Genomic DNA, 14274 nt, shown 5'->3' with positions numbered 1-14274 from the left:
CCGTTCCTGCTCCCAGCTGTTCCTATTCCCCTAATCAATCATTTAGTCTTCCCACACCTGTTCCCGATCCTTTTCCCTGATTAGAGTCCCTATTTCTCTCCTTGTTTTCCGTTCCTGCCCTGTCGGATCCTTGTCTATTATTCACCGTGCTGTGTCTATGTATTGCCCTGTCGTGTCGTGTTTCCCTCAGATGCTGCGTGGTGAGCAGGTGTCTGAGTCTGCTACGTTCAAGTGCCTTCCCGAGGCAACCTGCAGTTCTTGATCAAGTCTCCAGTCTGTTCTCGTCATTACGAGTAGTATTATGCCTTTTGTTTGTAAAGTAACTTTACTGGATTAAAAACTCTGTTTTCGCCAAGTCGCTTTTGGGTCCTCATTCACCTGCATAACAGTGCCAGTGCTACCCCTACTACCTGATCAAATACACAGAACTGCTAGTGGTGGACGTTAATGAGTAGGTTTGCCCTGGGAGAGCTTGTGTTGCTGCCTGTGACGGTAACTGTTGTTGTTCACTGGATATTCATTCCACACCAGACCGTAATGCAGCACCTTGCATTAAGGTGAAAGACAGCATTGAGAATAGATCAGTCAAAACTGCATCAAACAAAATGTTTGTGTATCCAGTCCAAAGGATAATGTTCAAAGCATTCCAAAGACTTGGAATGTTTTAAGAAAAAATGGGTTTTATGAAGTTTTATAATTACCGTTTTTACAGTAAGTTTCTACAAAGTCCCATTTTAAAATGGAATTATTAATGTAACACGAAAACAAGTTTGATATATTTTCTAAATGTTTTAATAATCAAAGCAATTGTAACACTTGGTCATATAGAAAAAATAAATGTAAAGTTCTAGATGTTGCTTTCAACATGTTATTGAAAATAAATGGGTTTACTGAATACATCAGGGGCAGTCGGTTCCGTTTATGATTAGGGAGGACATTTTTTTTTTAAACAAGCATGGCATTATTTCTATTACAGAATATTGGATGACTGTCATTCATATTCCATTCACCCAGTTGAATGTAACACCGATAGGTTTAGGCTACTACATGATACTAACATTTCCCCTATACCCATCATGAGGTTGCTACAACCTAGCCTATGAATGAACGTTTATACAGTCATGCTGTGAAAAGGTTTTTGCCGCCTTTCTATTTTTGATACTGAATGTTATCAGATCTTCAACCAAAACCCAATATTATATTTTAAAAAACAAAAATACATTGCTAAAAGGCATCACAATTGAAGTTTTGGAATGGCCTAGTCAAAGTCCTGACCTAATCTCAAGTGTCAGAGTTAAAGCAGTTCTGCATGCAAGAAGGCCAAAATTCCTCCACAGTGACGTGAGAGACTGATCAACAACTACAGGAAGCGTTTGGTTGGAGGCATTGCAGCTAACTGGCACAACCAGTAATTGAGCTTAAGGGGACACTTTTTCCCACAGGGGCATTGGATGTTGCATTACTTTGTTTATTAAATAAATTATATAAGTATGTAATTGTGTTATTTGTTCACTCAGGTTCCCTTTATCTAATATTAGGTTTTGGTTGAAGATCTGATAACATTTAGTGTAAAACATATGCAAAAGTAGAGAATTAGAAAGAGTGCAAATAAATGTTTTTTACTGAATACATTCATTACTTAAACTTACAAGGGGAGTCTTGTTCACTTGACAATATCTTCATTTATTCTATTTACAGTCATATTTCTGAAATTCAATTCCCCAAAAATTGTCAGAAAGTTAAGTTATGAATGGAATGCAATTCCCCTTAAATATCTTGTAGTAAAACTGTATATTTCTCTTTTATATAATTTGTACAAACAAACCCTTTCCCTCTTTCTAACAGTACACCTTTGAATGAACTTTCCCGACACTGTCACACATAATCAGTGGACAGGAATCAAATGCATCCTGCAGGCTACCCCAGGAATGTTCCTAATCCTCTAAGAACAAGAATCACACTACTGGACAGAAGCATCTCTATAGCACATCCATCCAGCTGAAACTGAAATCAAGGGTGACTTTTTCATGGTGCAAAATAGTTCAAACCTGTGCAAAAAAATACTGTAAAAGTAATCATTTGGCATTGTGATGTAAATGTAAACTTTTCTTCAGCAATGAGCGTTGTAAAAAAGGCCACTATTTATGCATTTTTCAGTGTACTAAAAACTCTACTTAAATGACTTTTTATGGTCACCTTTAAATATATTTTTTGCACATATTTGAACTATTTTGCACCTTAAATGTCGCCCCAAAAGTAATTTCCCACGGGGCACAGACGTCAGTTCAACATCTAGTTTTGATTTACATTTGGTTGAGTCGTGAATTCAACGTGAAATCAACAAAACATTTCACCCAGTCATTGGATTTAAAAGTTGAGTTTAAAAAAAATCATTTTTGCAAATCCAATCAGTGTTCCATGTTGATTCAAAGTCATCACCTCAAATGTTGGGGTTGAAATGACATAGAAACATCGTGGATTCAACCAGTTCTTGCCCAGTGGGTTCTCAATTACCTCATGGTACAGTACAAGTGTAGTCTGCTGAACAGAGTAACACTTCCAGCTACAGTACATATAAAATGTAGCGTTATTATTCAATCTGGTGTCATTTTACATGGGTAGATAAGTTTGGCATATAATGTAGACTGAGTACAGGGCGACCGTTGTCACTTGGAATCCAAACGGAATATTCCTCTATTGTTTGGATTCCAGGCTCTATTGTTTGGATTCCAACTTATGTATTCCACACATTGAAATGACATTTAGATATATCTTACATAAAACTATAATGAAATCCTTTAATCGTGCTTGCTGGGCAACTCTATTGACTTTCCCGTGTGGTTTTAACTTGACATGGGGCTAAGACATCACAAAATGACATGTACAAAGGAATTGCAGTAAGAAATGTTCCCTTCCAAACTCCTCAGAATGCTAATGAGATACTTTTACTAACATGTGTTTTTAAAACAAGGAAACAGATGAGGACACATTGGATGGACATGCATGACTTCAAGACTTTCTGATATGCAGGCAAATAAATGTGATTGCGAGAAATTAATCTTTAAGAGGAAGAAAAACTATGTCAACCCTTTTTTTATTAACGTTAGAATTATTGAACATCTTGATGCTGCAAAATGGCTGGAAACCAAAGCCACGTGACCATTTGAAGACAGTGAGGTGAATTTTAGGATATAGACCATAAAGTTTCCAGAGTTCGTCAAAAGAATCGCACAACAGTGATTGTAGAAGGCAACATAATGTAAAATAGGAGTAAAATGACACTTGGAATCAACATTAAAGGCAACTTTAAAAACATCTGCAAAAAACGAACAAACTCATAAGTTCACCAGACATGTTTTGAGGCCTATAAAACATTCAAATCTGATATAAATCAAAGACACCATCTCCTGTGACCTGGTCTAGTCTGTGTTAGAAGTCCTGTCCCTAACAGGGAGTGCCCACGACAGTTTGGTCTATGATGCTTGGTGTCATTTTTCCCTTTCAACCAATTTCAATACACATAAAATCACCAATATACAACAGCTAAAGCAACAAAAAGCAATACAAACTCAATGAAACAGAACTACAGATAAATACAAATGAAAACAAAGGCGCCTTGATGATTTGTGACCAGTTTCCCTTTGTGGACGGTAATTTCATTTTTCTGCCGATAAGGAAAATCCTATAACCTCCACCCAAATCTACTTGCTTTAGTCCTCTCTTTCACACACCCACTCTCTTCATCCGCTCTCCAAGTCAGCGTGATTCGTGTGCCATGATTGGATGTACCATGTACGGGTGAGAGGTCATAATTCATGATTATTTTCATAGTGGCAGACTGCTGGTGAGCTGTACAAGGAAGGCGCTGAATCCTGTGAGGGGGAGGTGGAGGGGGCGGTGTTGTGGAGTTGACGTTGTCCTGGAGGGGGGAGGGAGGGGGGGGGTTGAAAAGGCCATGGAGGGAATGGCGAGTTAGGAGTCGTGATGGGGTTGGTCACTCGCAGGCCAGTTTGCTGTCGAAACTGGACAGGCCAATGGCAAAGGCTTGCAGGGCACACATGGGGTAGTTGTAGTCTAAGGTGAATACGTCCTCGGCCACTCTGCCAAACTGCATTACGATGTAGTCCGCTGAGGGAAGAGAGAAGAGATGACTCAATAATGTGAAATCATTATTCCATTTTACTCAAGGAGAGGGAGTGAGAGAGTGGGAAATAGAGAGAGTGAAAAAGAGCAAGAGAGAAAGAGTCAAGAGAAGCACTGACGGATCGACTCACGATTGTTGTCGTGGACGATCTGAAAGTTCTTGACGGAGGCCTGTGTGACGCGGCCGTGGAAATTGAGCACGTAGGACTGGGTGTCGTCATTCCACACGGGGGCCTTGTTGTGCAGCTCGATCAGGTTCTCCAGTGAATGGTTCTGCCACTTACTTAGAAGGCTGTCCTGCTCCTGGAAACACACAAACAGGGTTGTATTCATTAGGCACTAAACAGAAGAAACAGGACTGAAACAGTGAGTGACAACCTTGACTTATCCAATAAGAACTCTCAATTTAGTTTTCCATTGCGTGCCCTAATGAATACGACCCAGACATCCAAACCATCTGATCTGACATCACTCCCCAGTGACCACATCTCACAGCACTTAGTGGGTTAGCCTCAGTTTCCATTACATGATGTTGACTTCAATACTCACTCCATTATTCAGATTGTGCTCAATGATTTCCTATTTCAAGGAGTAAGAATGCCTCTTTCAAGGTGTAAGAGTCTTAAAAACCTTTTAGGGCTAGGCGTCCCGCTAATGGGACAATTTCCGGTGAATCTGGAGGGCGCGCAAGTCAAATAAATAATCAGAAACATATGGACATTAAACATTTAAGTACATATAAGTGTCTTATCAGTTGAAAGCTTAAATTCTTGTTAATCTAACTGCACTGTCTGATTTACAGTAGCTATTACAGTGAAAACATGCCATGCGATTGTTTGAGGACGGCGCCCCACATCAAAATATTTTTCCACCGGCGCAGGTTTCATAAATTCACAAATAGCTATTAAATATTCACTTACTTTATGAAAAATGTTCCTCTGATTTGTCATCCAAAGGGTCCCAGCTATAACATGGTGTCATTTTTTTATAGATAAAATCCTTCTTTATATCCCAAAAAAGTCTGTTTAGTTGGCGTGCCATCGATTTGAGTAATCCAGTCATGCAATATGCAGAGAAAGGAATCCGAAAATCTACCCCTAAACTTTGTTTCAACAAATCAAAATATGTTTCTAGTCACTCCTTGGATACCCTAAAATGTAATCAAACTATATAATATTTCTTACGGAAAGAAGTATGTTCAATAGGAAACTGATTTTAGAAGGTGTGTCCTGTCTTCATGGCACGCACAAACACAAATTTCCAATACTGTGCCCCTCTACTAACACTGATATTTCTTATTTGTTTTTGAAATTACAAGCCTTAAACCTTGAACACAGACTGCTGACACCCTGTGGAAGCCATAGGAATTGCATCCAGGAAGATAATTTTTAGTATGAACTTATACTTGCCATTCTAAGAGGATGATCTCTCCAAAAAACTAAAATGAGGTTTGGTTTATCTTTCGATTTTCTCCTACCCTATCTATTGTGTTATATTCTCCTACATTATTTTAACATTTCTACAAACTTCAAAGTGTTTTATTTGCAATGGTACCAATTATATGCATATCCTGGCTTCAGGGCCTGAGCAACAGGCAGTTTACTTTGGGCACGTCATTCAGGCGGAAATTTAGAAAAAAGGGGCCTAGCCCCTCAATTATGCCCTCTGACACGCCCCTCTCCCTTACTGTGCATAACAGGTACAGTGACTACAAATGTTAGGAGAAGTGATTGGAGTTGTACAGTCCCATGGGGCTGATACATACACAGTTTGGACGGACAGGAACCCTCTCAAAGCTCATGTTCATGCCTGGGATGATGACGGTCATCTTGCGGGGACCTTTGAACCCCAGAACGTTGGTCTCCTGCAGAGAGAACACAGGGGATCAGAATGTCACACAACCTTACAGGTTCAATAATATTAGTGTGTGTGTGTGTGTGTGTGTGTGTGTGTGTGTGTGTGTGTGTGTGTGTGTGTGTGTGTGTGTGTGTGTGTGTGTGTGTGTGTGTGTGCACTCACATAGCAGATGGCTGCAAGTTCCTGTCGTGTGTTGCTCTCCTCCAGCAAAGCTCCAGGGTTCTTACAGGGGTTGGTGCCTTGGTCATACACCGTGAACTTGGTCCCCATCAGGTTAGACCTGCAGGATGACCAGACCAATCACATTAGAGTCTACAATGACCCTCCAGCACTCACAATCCCACCCAATAGAGTTATCAGATGCAGCCGAGGGCTCAAAACAATATGTAAATTATTAATCAGCAAGGATTTAGAATATTTAGCAGAGTTGTGACAAAGTGAGACGAGTGAGATATGGTCCTACCTCAGTTTCCCCATGAAGCTCTCTCCCTCGCGTGACAGGTCCGTGGCGTCCACTGAGATCAGGTAGTTGGAGGTCTTGCTCTTTTTCCTCTTCCTCCCAGCCAGAAGAAACAGCTGGGTGAAACAAAGAGAGTAAACTCAGGGTGAGAGGGAAACTCACAAACCATCATTTTAATCACTGCAGTCAAAACAGGTGTTACTCTTACTTTATATTCTCATACCATTTCAAATGTAGCTATTGAGGAAAAGACAATGAAACGGGCCCGTGAAATACAATTAAAAAGAAATCTATCTTGACTGTAAATCTATCTAGGTCTTCTCCATGTTAATCCCCCATGACAGGATGTGAGGTCAAATGTACCTTCCTGCCGTCCTCTCTCTCCATGTGCATAAAGTAGGTGGGGTACAGGCCGCGGTCCATTCCCTTCTTGTCCCGGGATATGCGGCACTTGACGGTGACGCCGCGGAGGGCGGGACGCACCACAAACTCCTCCAGGTTGTCCACTTCGATCAGGGCGCTCTCCGCCGTGGGCGACCCCGGTGTCACGCACTCCTGTAAGGGGGGAAAAAAACACACAATGATATGTCACAAAACATACCGGCCAATCACTGTTATAAAGGAGATACGGTCCAGGAGTAGGGGGGGACAACATTCATCTGCCATCTTGTTGTTTCAGTGTCTTCATGCATTTCTATACGTCTTCAAGTGACAAGTTGATTTGCCATGTGCAATGAATACATTAGAAATCTCACAAGCCATAGCCACATAGCTATGTACCGTGGGGCAAAAAAAGTTTTTAGTCAGCCACCAATTGTGCAAGTTCTCCCATTTAAAAAGATAAGAGAGGCCTGTAAATGTCATCATAGGTACACTTCAACTATGACAGACAAAATGAGAAATAAAATCCAGAAAATCACATTGTAGGATTTTTTATGACTTTATTTGCAAATTATGGTGGAAAATAAATAAATCCTGCAGTGCCAGGCGTGTCCCCCTGCTTAAGCCAGTACATGTCCAGGCCCGTCTGAAGTTTGCTAGAGAGCATTTGGATGATCCAGAAGAAGATTGGGAGAATGTCATATGGTCAGATGAAACCAAAATATAACTTTTTGGTAAAAACTCAAATCGTCGTGTTTGGAGGACAAAGAATGCTGAGTTTCATCCAAAGAACACCATACTTACTGTGAAGCATGGGGGTGGAAACATCATGCTTTGGGGCTGTTTTTCTGCAAAGGGACCAGGACAAGTGATCCGTGTAAAGGATGACAATGATCCCAAAAACACCGCCTGGGCAACGAAGGAGTGGCTTCGTAAGAAGCATTTCAAGGTCCTGGAGTGGCCTAGCCAGTCTCCAGATCTCAACCCCATAGAAAATCTTTGGAGGGAGTTGAAAGTCCGTGTTGCCCAGCAACAGCCCCAAAACACCACTGCTCTAGAGGAGATCTGCATGGAGGAATGGGCCAAAATACCAGCAACAGTGTGTGAAAACCTTGTGAAGACTTACAGAAAACGTTTGACCTCTGTCATTGCCAACAAAGGGTATATAACAAAGTATTGAGATAAAATTTTGTTATTGACCAAATACTTATTTTCCACCATAATTTGCAAATAAATTCATAAAAAATCCTACAATGTGATTTTCTGGATTTGTTTTTCTCATTTTGTCTGTCATAGTTGAAATGTACCTATGATGAAAATTACAGGCCTCTCTCATCTTTTTAAGTGGGAGAACTTGCACAATTGGTGGCTGACAAAATACTATTTTGCCCCACTGTCTGTGCTCCTAATGATATGACAGGACAGAGACAACTATATGGTTGGACTCACTGTGTTGGACTTTGCGCTGGAGGCAGACGCAGGCCGTGTTGACTCTGGGTTGGGGGACAGCGAGCGTGGCCGGTCTTCATCACCGTGTTCCTCATCCTCACTGGCCTCTTCGTAGTTCATACTGCCTGACAGACCTGGTCAGGGGAGAAAGAATGCACTATGGGAGATGTGGCCTACAGCTTACACTCCATTGGCTGGGATCAGGAGGACCCAGGGTTCTATGCAGACATGAGAGATCATCTCAGATGCCCAGCCAAGCTGAAAACTCCTCCATATCTCCTCAGTAATCCCATAGGTTCTTATTGCCATGACTCAAGGAGAGATTTTTTTCTCCTGGGACCCATTGTGATTAGCCTGCATGTAATGGATATGGGCAATGCATTTCTTCAAATGTATGCAGATTTTGTTTTTGATAACATGGCCTTTGATTTGTTCCAACTAAGTCATCATACTATCCCAGTTGAAAATATGAACTGATGCAATATTTCCTGTATCGGAAAAGGCCACATTATTACAATATGCAGCTAAAACTGCTCTCTATAACATTTAGTAGTCCCCCCAAAATTTGAGGAGACAACCTAACCTTAAAACAGCTGGCAGAGGATAGAAAGGAAAGCGGATGCGAAATAGTGCTGAGTAACTGTTGAGACCCATTGAGGAAGAACTTTTCTGTATGGAACAGACGAGACTACCCAGTAACCAGGTTACGATAGAAGAGACCTGTTATGAACCTCTAGCCATCCCAGCAGCCTTCATTATCCCCAGACACCACTGTTAGTCCACTTCAGAGCCCTATACATTTCCACAATGGAAAGAATACTGTGAAATACAAGACAATAGATTCTCCATCTTCATTGTGTTTTATCCATCACTGAGAGCTGGTTTCCTGGGCCCAGATTAAGCCTTGTACTAAATGCACGTTAAGCATGCTTTTCAGTCCAGGAGTAATCTGTGTCCACGAAACCGGCCCTGATTGTCCAATGTAAAGGGGTTAGTTAGGAACGAGGGAAAGCAGAAATCCTATTGAGAGATGCCAGCCAGACAGACACAACACGGTGTGGTCAGACAGGCCTCTGTGGGAGCTGCTCTGGACAGGTGTCAGTAATGCTGCTAACTGGATTTACCAGCCGTGACTCTGGCTGGTGCTGTGGAATATTTGAATGAGAAAGCATTTAGATGCGATAGCAGAATTCAAAGTAAGCAGGGGAAAAATGTCCGCTCTCAATGTGTTCCATTGTTGATGATACAAGAAATATTAACCTGTTTTCCTCGGTGTGTCTTGAAGCCAGAGTATGATATCTAGCACTTTACATCCAATAACTAGGTTATTACTAGTAACTATATAATTCACTGTTGCTGTATCCTCAGTTTCACCTCTGCTCCATAGAGTTAGTGCTGCAGAGAGAGGATAGGAGGGAGGGAAAGAGACAGAAACCCAACAACCTTCACTCCAGCCCTGTCACCATGGGAATGGCAGGCTGCTCTCTACTACCTGACTGGAGTAGTTTCTCCCTGGCAGACAGTGGGCGCTCTGGCCCCTCCTCCGGCCCCTCCTCTGGGCCCTCCTCCACTGCACCAACCAACTGGACCACCCTGCCGTTGGCGGGGTCAATCAGAGAGGGGGAGGGGCTGAGAGAGATGTCCCACGCCTCTGCAGACAGACACAAATGTATTGGCCAACGTGGCTAGAAACAATATGTACACAGTGGTGTTCACTCCATCTAGCCCCAGAGATGTCTAAATGTCAGGGTACTGACAAACATGAAATACAGACCGCAAATGTCAGCTACATTCTAATAGTGACTCAAAGGCATCAATTAAAACAACAATGTTTTGTATAGTCACTTCTTTTACTAAATCAGCCAAATGGAAATGCCAATACGTTCTGATAATACAACTTTTCTAAAAAGAAAGGGCTCGATGCTCAGGTTGTAAAACCAAAACTTACAACGTGATCCTTTCAACCACTTTCTCGGTCTAGCAGCACATGAAGAACTTTACCTTGGGAACTCGCTGACCAGTTTTGATTGAATAGCGTCCCCAAGTCAAATCCAAATGGAGGCAGTAGGCTATTACTAATCCTTTGCTGTTTCCATTTAAATTCGTTTACACTGGGAAATAAAACTGATTGGGCAGCCAGGCACTATCTAAGGCACCTGAGGACAGGCTGGATCTCAGTAGCACTAAGCAGACCAGACATTCATTCATGATGAACGTTTGCTTTATTGAGAGGGGAGTGTTACCTGCCCTCTTGTTGCTGTTCAGGAGAAGATCCTTAAAAACGGAGGCTAATGCAGTAATACACTGCCCTTAATCTGGGTCTCAGGTTTAACTAGGTAATACATCTCTCTCCCGGATATAGACCTGGCTATCTTAATTTAGCTTGTCATTTCGCACAGTAACAGTACAGAATGATATTGAATTGGTCTCGGGAAATGAAAGAGACTTCAACAATCTTCGTGGACCTGCCAGAAGGAAGGAAGGTAAAGTGGCATAAATAGGTACTGTGGTAGGTGGATGCTACTCTTGCCCCTTACAAAATTATCAATTTCTCACTGTCACCATCAACCTCGCCCTCCGCCGGCTCTCTAACTGCACACTGCAGCACCACAGCCCTGGGAGGAGGTAGTATCCCAGAGCAGGGAAAAGGTTTTAGCACTGTGCAATGGCTTTTAATGAGAGCAACTGAAAGGACAGCAGCAACAATAAACCACAACCTCCAAAGTTCTTGAGACTGTCCCTGAACAACGATGTTGACCAGATATGCTCCCATTTCTCATCTGTCCTCCTTCGCTTTCTTTATCTTCTCACCCCATCCTGCATTCTCTCTGTCAGTTCAGCCTGTCCTCTCACTAAACTACAAAGTGCCTCTACCAGCCCTGAGGTGTGAAAGAGACACTGCCCTGTCGGTGTAGCCGTGAGGCCTGCCAGAGCAGCAGACGGGATGTGATCTCTGAAGCTGCTTAGTATTCGACCCAGAGGATTTATCAGGGTAGATGATGATATAACTGACTGACTCGCATGTGTACACACTCTCCTAGGTCTTCTGTCTATAGCACTACTGCGTATGAGACATTGTCTGTGCTGTGTAGGTCATTGGGCTAGGACTATTTCCTGGTCACATGGTCTGACCATAACTTGGCCCCAGAGTATTTCCTGGTCAGGTAAGGTGTTCAAGAAACCCCCCAGCCTTACCTACTGACATAACTCTTTATAACACTCTACTTTAACACTCCTATCTTCTGTCCAAACTGGCTGTCCTGACTCCCTAACCCCCTTCTCACCTCGTTTCTGCAGCAGCTCGTGGATGTCCGTCTTGGGCTCCAGCAGAGTCTCCGTGTCCCCGTCCCGGTCAGGCTCCTCGGCGAGGGGAGACTGGTGCAGCGGCTGGGACAGGGACAGGGGTTGGGACTTGCTCACCGACAGAATCTGGATCTTGGTACCCAGGTCTGGGGCCTCAGAGCCCATGAAGGCAGCAGGGCCGTCGATACCTGCAGGGTGGGGCGCATTCATAGACAGGTTTTTTTAATGTCTTGAATTATGTTAATGACTTTGCTTGTCTGTGTGTTTGAGCATCCAGCTGTTTACTTCTCCAAGAGCTGTTCTGTATTCCTGTCTGTGCTTCCCTGAGGTGATTTGATTTGTACCTACTCCTTATTACTTAGCCGTCTGCTTGCAGCAGCATTTCTCTGTAGTACCTCTCCTCTATGTTCATGCCAGAGCTTAGCCTTGTGCCATGGAGTGATATGCTGCACTGAGCAGGTGGCCCTTTTCTTGCCTGAGAGTCTGAATGCTGCTCTGCCTCTCTGAATGTGACTCTCTCCTCCCCATCTGAAGGCCCCTCTGGGCATCAGAGAGAACAGCTTCCTGGGTGTCTCCTCCACTACCTTGAACAGGCGCTTCTCCACACGTCCCAAGACTGAGGGAGGCGTAATTAGACACACGCACCACACACACACCTCAATATATTAGTTTCCTGATTGTTTGGAGGAACATTTTATAACATTGTATCCCAGTATGTGAGAGACTAACATACATTGCATGCCAATGTACAATGGGAATTGAAGGGAAATGATGTAAAATATATCACTAGCCACTTTAAACAATGCTACCTAATATGTTTACATACCCTACATTATTATCTCATATGTATACGTATATACTGTATATACTGTACTCTATATCATCTACTGCATCTTTATGTAATACATGTATCACTAGCCACTAACTATGCCACTATGTTTACATACTCATCTCATATGTATATACTGTACTCAATACCATCTACTGTATCTTGCCTATGCCGCTCTGTACCATCACTCATTCATATATCTTTATGTACATATTCTTTATCCCCCTACACTTGTGTGTATAAGACAGTAGTTTTGGAATTGTTAGTTAGATTACTTGTTGGTTATTACGTAGAATGTATGCACACATGACTGTAAGTCGCTTTGGATAAAAGCGTCTGCTAAATGGCATATATTATTATTATTATATTATTACTGCATTGTCGGAACTAGAAGCACAAGCATTTCGCTACACTTGCATTAACATCTACTAACCATGTGTATGTGACAAATAAAATTGGATTTGATTTGATTTACAGGTGATTGGTATCCGAAGTGGGATGCACCAATGTTTATAACCCTATTCTCTAGTCTTGTATTTCCTGACTGGTCTTCTCTACCTCGATCTGGAAGGCCACTCTGCTCCTCCAGAGTGAGCTCCATGACTGGCCCTCTCCCTGCTTTCCTGGGTAACATGGCGCCTGGCCCCACCTTCTCCCACCACTCCCTCTCACTGTCCTCACCTGACGTACTGCCCTCACTCTGGACTGGAAAGCAAATGGATCATCAAAGAATTCTTCTTCATAGCCAACAACTGTTTATCTCTGACTGTGGACTGGGGTGCAATCACTCAGCACTGATCCTGCTTCCTCAGACCCATTACTTTATCCCGATCGTGTGATCTGACCCCGGAAAAACTAGCTAGTACAGGAGCTAACCCCAAGAACCAAGGCTCACCGTCCATGATGACATCGCTGGTGATGCCGAGGCGCGACTCCACCAGCGGGGATTGCTCCTCACTGCGCCGAGGCCTGGAGCGCCTGGGCCGGGCCTCTGGGTTGGGCTGCACCATCAGAGGCTCCTGCCGCTTCCGCCGCTGCTTCTGCTCCAACAGCGCCCTCTGTGGACGGGGGGGGGGGATTACGACAGTGAGAGTTTACCATGCAAATATTGTTTGTCCGTCCGGCCGTCCCTGCCCCAGACTGACAGCTGGACTGACAGCTGGTGATAAGGCTCTAGTGATTCTCTCTCTCTGGACCCTACCAGTATTTGTCCAGGTATACCTGGCCTCTCTTCCCCACAGTCCATGAGGACACCATCCCTTTCCCTCATTAAAACACTCTTTAATCATAGAGGTCTGGCTGCTATGTAATGCATACCTCTAGACTGTGTACTTCCAGTCATTGCTCGAACACTAGTTAGCATTGGCTCGCGAAACTACAGCTAACTTCCTTCCTACTGGATGAGGAGACATACAACTGGTATCCACGAGATCATCTGACTCTGGGGAAGAATTACTTTATGATGACTTCCTCATCATCAAGCCAGACACTCATCTATATTCAACCTTATACAGACAGCCTTACACCTTTTCCAGATAACCAGACAATCAGTAACGACTCTGTCCTTATCAGATACTTGGGACACTGATCGAAAAACCACCGGTGTTGGTGTTTTGAAAAACAAAGTTATCTTAAGCAATATGACAAAACAAATGAGCAAAAAACACAGTATCATAGCTTGCCAGCTTCGTTTCAGGGGTGTCAAAAAAGATGCATGTTCCTATGGTAACTGTGTCAGTGTCCTTGATAGACTCCACAGTCTTTGTGGTTGTCTTTTCACCACTCCCACTGTTGTTGGGAGAGAGGACAGAATATGATGGCCATTCAATGTGTATCTCAAAATGGAACCCCA

General features: G+C 43.1%; 1 protein-coding gene across 4 annotated transcripts in view; it reads right to left on the bottom strand.

The window, feature by feature from the left end:
• Window positions 1-776: 776 nt before the first annotated feature.
• Window positions 777-14274, bottom strand: part of LOC124014019 (tubby-related protein 3-like) — a 38660-nt gene continuing 25162 nt past the window's right edge. For 3 of the 4 annotated variants that reach the window (XM_046328658.1, XM_046328657.1, XM_046328660.1), the window contains 10 exons: window positions 13318-13480; window positions 11575-11781; window positions 9783-9941; window positions 8291-8424; window positions 6824-7015; window positions 6464-6576; window positions 6163-6280; window positions 5909-6007; window positions 4275-4446; window positions 777-4128 (listed from right to left, as the gene is read on the bottom strand). In XM_046328658.1, coding sequence (XP_046184614.1) covers window positions 3995-4128; window positions 4275-4446; window positions 5909-6007; window positions 6163-6280; window positions 6464-6576; window positions 6824-7015; window positions 8291-8424; window positions 9783-9941; window positions 11575-11781; window positions 13318-13480 — 1491 coding nt within the window. In that variant the 3' untranslated portion in view covers window positions 777-3994. The remainder of the gene's footprint in view (window positions 4129-4274; window positions 4447-5908; window positions 6008-6162; window positions 6281-6463; window positions 6577-6823; window positions 7016-8290; window positions 8425-9782; window positions 9942-11574; window positions 11782-13317; window positions 13481-14274) is intronic. The other variant, XM_046328659.1, reaches the window with a different exon arrangement.

Source organism: Oncorhynchus gorbuscha, linkage group LG25 (assembly GCF_021184085.1).
Source record: "Oncorhynchus gorbuscha isolate QuinsamMale2020 ecotype Even-year linkage group LG25, OgorEven_v1.0, whole genome shotgun sequence".
NCBI lineage: Eukaryota > Metazoa > Chordata > Actinopteri > Salmoniformes > Salmonidae > Oncorhynchus > Oncorhynchus gorbuscha.
Note: the sequence above shows the minus strand (reverse complement) of the source record. Positions and strands in the feature narration are given on the sequence as shown.